The 1871-nt window shown below is 44.1% G+C and overlaps 1 protein-coding gene across 1 annotated transcript in view; it reads right to left on the bottom strand.

Annotated features, from left to right (window-relative positions):
* Nucleotides 1–1871, bottom strand: part of FAM149A (family with sequence similarity 149 member A) — a 44165-nt gene that overhangs the window by 10267 nt on the left and 32027 nt on the right. The window contains exons 5-6 of the mRNA XM_023514909.1: nt 1520–1690; nt 595–805 (exon numbers count right to left, since the gene is read on the bottom strand). Coding sequence (XP_023370677.1) covers nt 595–805; nt 1520–1690 — 382 coding nt within the window. The remainder of the gene's footprint in view (nt 1–594; nt 806–1519; nt 1691–1871) is intronic.

Below are 1871 nucleotides of genomic sequence, written 5' to 3' on the forward strand. Positions count from 1 at the left end.
CCACAGGTGCCCCCACAATACCTGGCTAGTTTTTCTATTTTTAGTAGGGATGGGGTCTTGCTCTTGCTCAGGCTGGTCTCAAACTCCTGAGCTTAAGCAATCCACCTGCCTCTGCCTCCCAGAGTGCTGGGATTAGAGGTATGAGCCATTGTGGCAGGCGCATGGGTGACATTTCTATGATTTGTTTCTGCTCCATTTTAAGTAATTTAGACACCATCTTGAAGTGGAAATAAAGGTAAAGTGATTATTCAACTGGCTGTGCTTACATTTGACCTTACAAATAATGTCATGACCAATGAAAAGCAGGTGTCCTATTATTAAAGATTAGTTAGATAAGTTGTTTTTAAACCACAATTTTAAAAAAGTAACTTCTGGCTTCCTTCATGTATATTTCTGTGTTTTTCTCACGGCGCATATGCATTATTTTTATAGCTCAAAAAACAGTCCTGTCCTTCTGGAAGTGATGAGAGATCTGTGAATAAAGGCAGAAAGCTCACAGCTCCTCTCAGCCTCATCGAGCCCTATGTGTGGCCAAGCTAGGGTGGGAAAGCATGGAGCTCAGACACAGGGGCCCTGGGTTCTTTCTTATTAGGCCCAATTCTCCAAGTTAGTACCTCTGAGTGTCATTTCCCAGATTTTCCTAATCAGCTCTTCCAAAATTGCTACCACATTCGTCCAGACGTGATCAAACACCTCTGCTGCCACCGTGTCTTGGATACAGTCTCGAGGGGAAATGGGAGGCAGTCCGAGCTTCTGCAGTTTCCTGCTACGGAGAGCTGGCTTTCGCTCCAGACACTCGTCATCACTAAGAAGAAAAATCCCTCTAATTACTGAAAGTGCCCACGGTTAGAGTTAGAGTCATTCTATCAATCATGCTTGCAGATACACATTACAGGTATGTATATACTGATAACATTCATTCTTTTTCAAGCAACACACTGGTATTTTGAGGAGCTTTTTCTTTTTGAGATAGGGTCGCACTCTGTCACCCTGGGTGGAATGCTGTGGCATTACAGCTCACAGCAACCTCCAACTCCTGGGCTGAAGCGATCCTCCTGCCTGGGCCTCCTGAATAGCTGGGACGATAGGCACCCACCACAGTGCCCAGCTAACAGCATTATTTTTTAATGTACTCATTTGTGATCATAAGGCACATTTTTAGCACATGATATTTGTAGTATTCTTAAAAACAAAATACATGTTTAGTGCAGAGACTAGAATCTCCCCTTTCCCCTTTTGGGCAGCTACGTACAGGCTACCTGGGGCCCCACTCGCTGAGTGCAATTCTTGTTTTCTGTCTGTGTCATGTTGTCAAGAAGAAAGGGCCACACTGACCTTGCCTATACCCGCCCTGCTAGGAACTGAAAAACTCTGGATAGTACATTACTCTCAGAAGAATAGGAATCTTTCAGACAAATGAAAAAATACACAAAACACAAAATGAGTACATGATAAGAAATAAAGTTCCGATAAATTCATGTAACACTATGAAGTCAATGTCAAATAAAATTCTGTTTACTCCTCTTTCCTGTCAAAAGCCAAATACTCTTCAATCTTTCCATCCGCATCATAAACCTCTTCTTCCAGGGACAGACGTGCCATTAGGTCCACAACCCCTGTGCCATCAAGGCCTGGGAGGGCAGAAGCTGACAGTGCTGCTGGGACTATTTGAGAACCGGAGATGCACAACCTATGGGGAAAACCACAAACAACAGATTCCACATGGGAGTTTGCAGAACATCAAGAAGGCAGAGCTTGGTGGCGCCTATAGCTCAGTGGGTAAGCTGCCAACCACATACACCTTGGCTGGTGGGTTTGAACCAGACTGCTAAACAACAGTGACAACTGGAACAAAAATAAGAAACTGGGCA

Source organism: Otolemur garnettii, unplaced genomic scaffold (genome assembly GCF_000181295.1).
Source record: "Otolemur garnettii isolate 467f Iridium unplaced genomic scaffold, OtoGar3 scaffold00061, whole genome shotgun sequence".
Taxonomy (NCBI): Eukaryota; Metazoa; Chordata; class Mammalia; order Primates; family Galagidae; genus Otolemur; species Otolemur garnettii.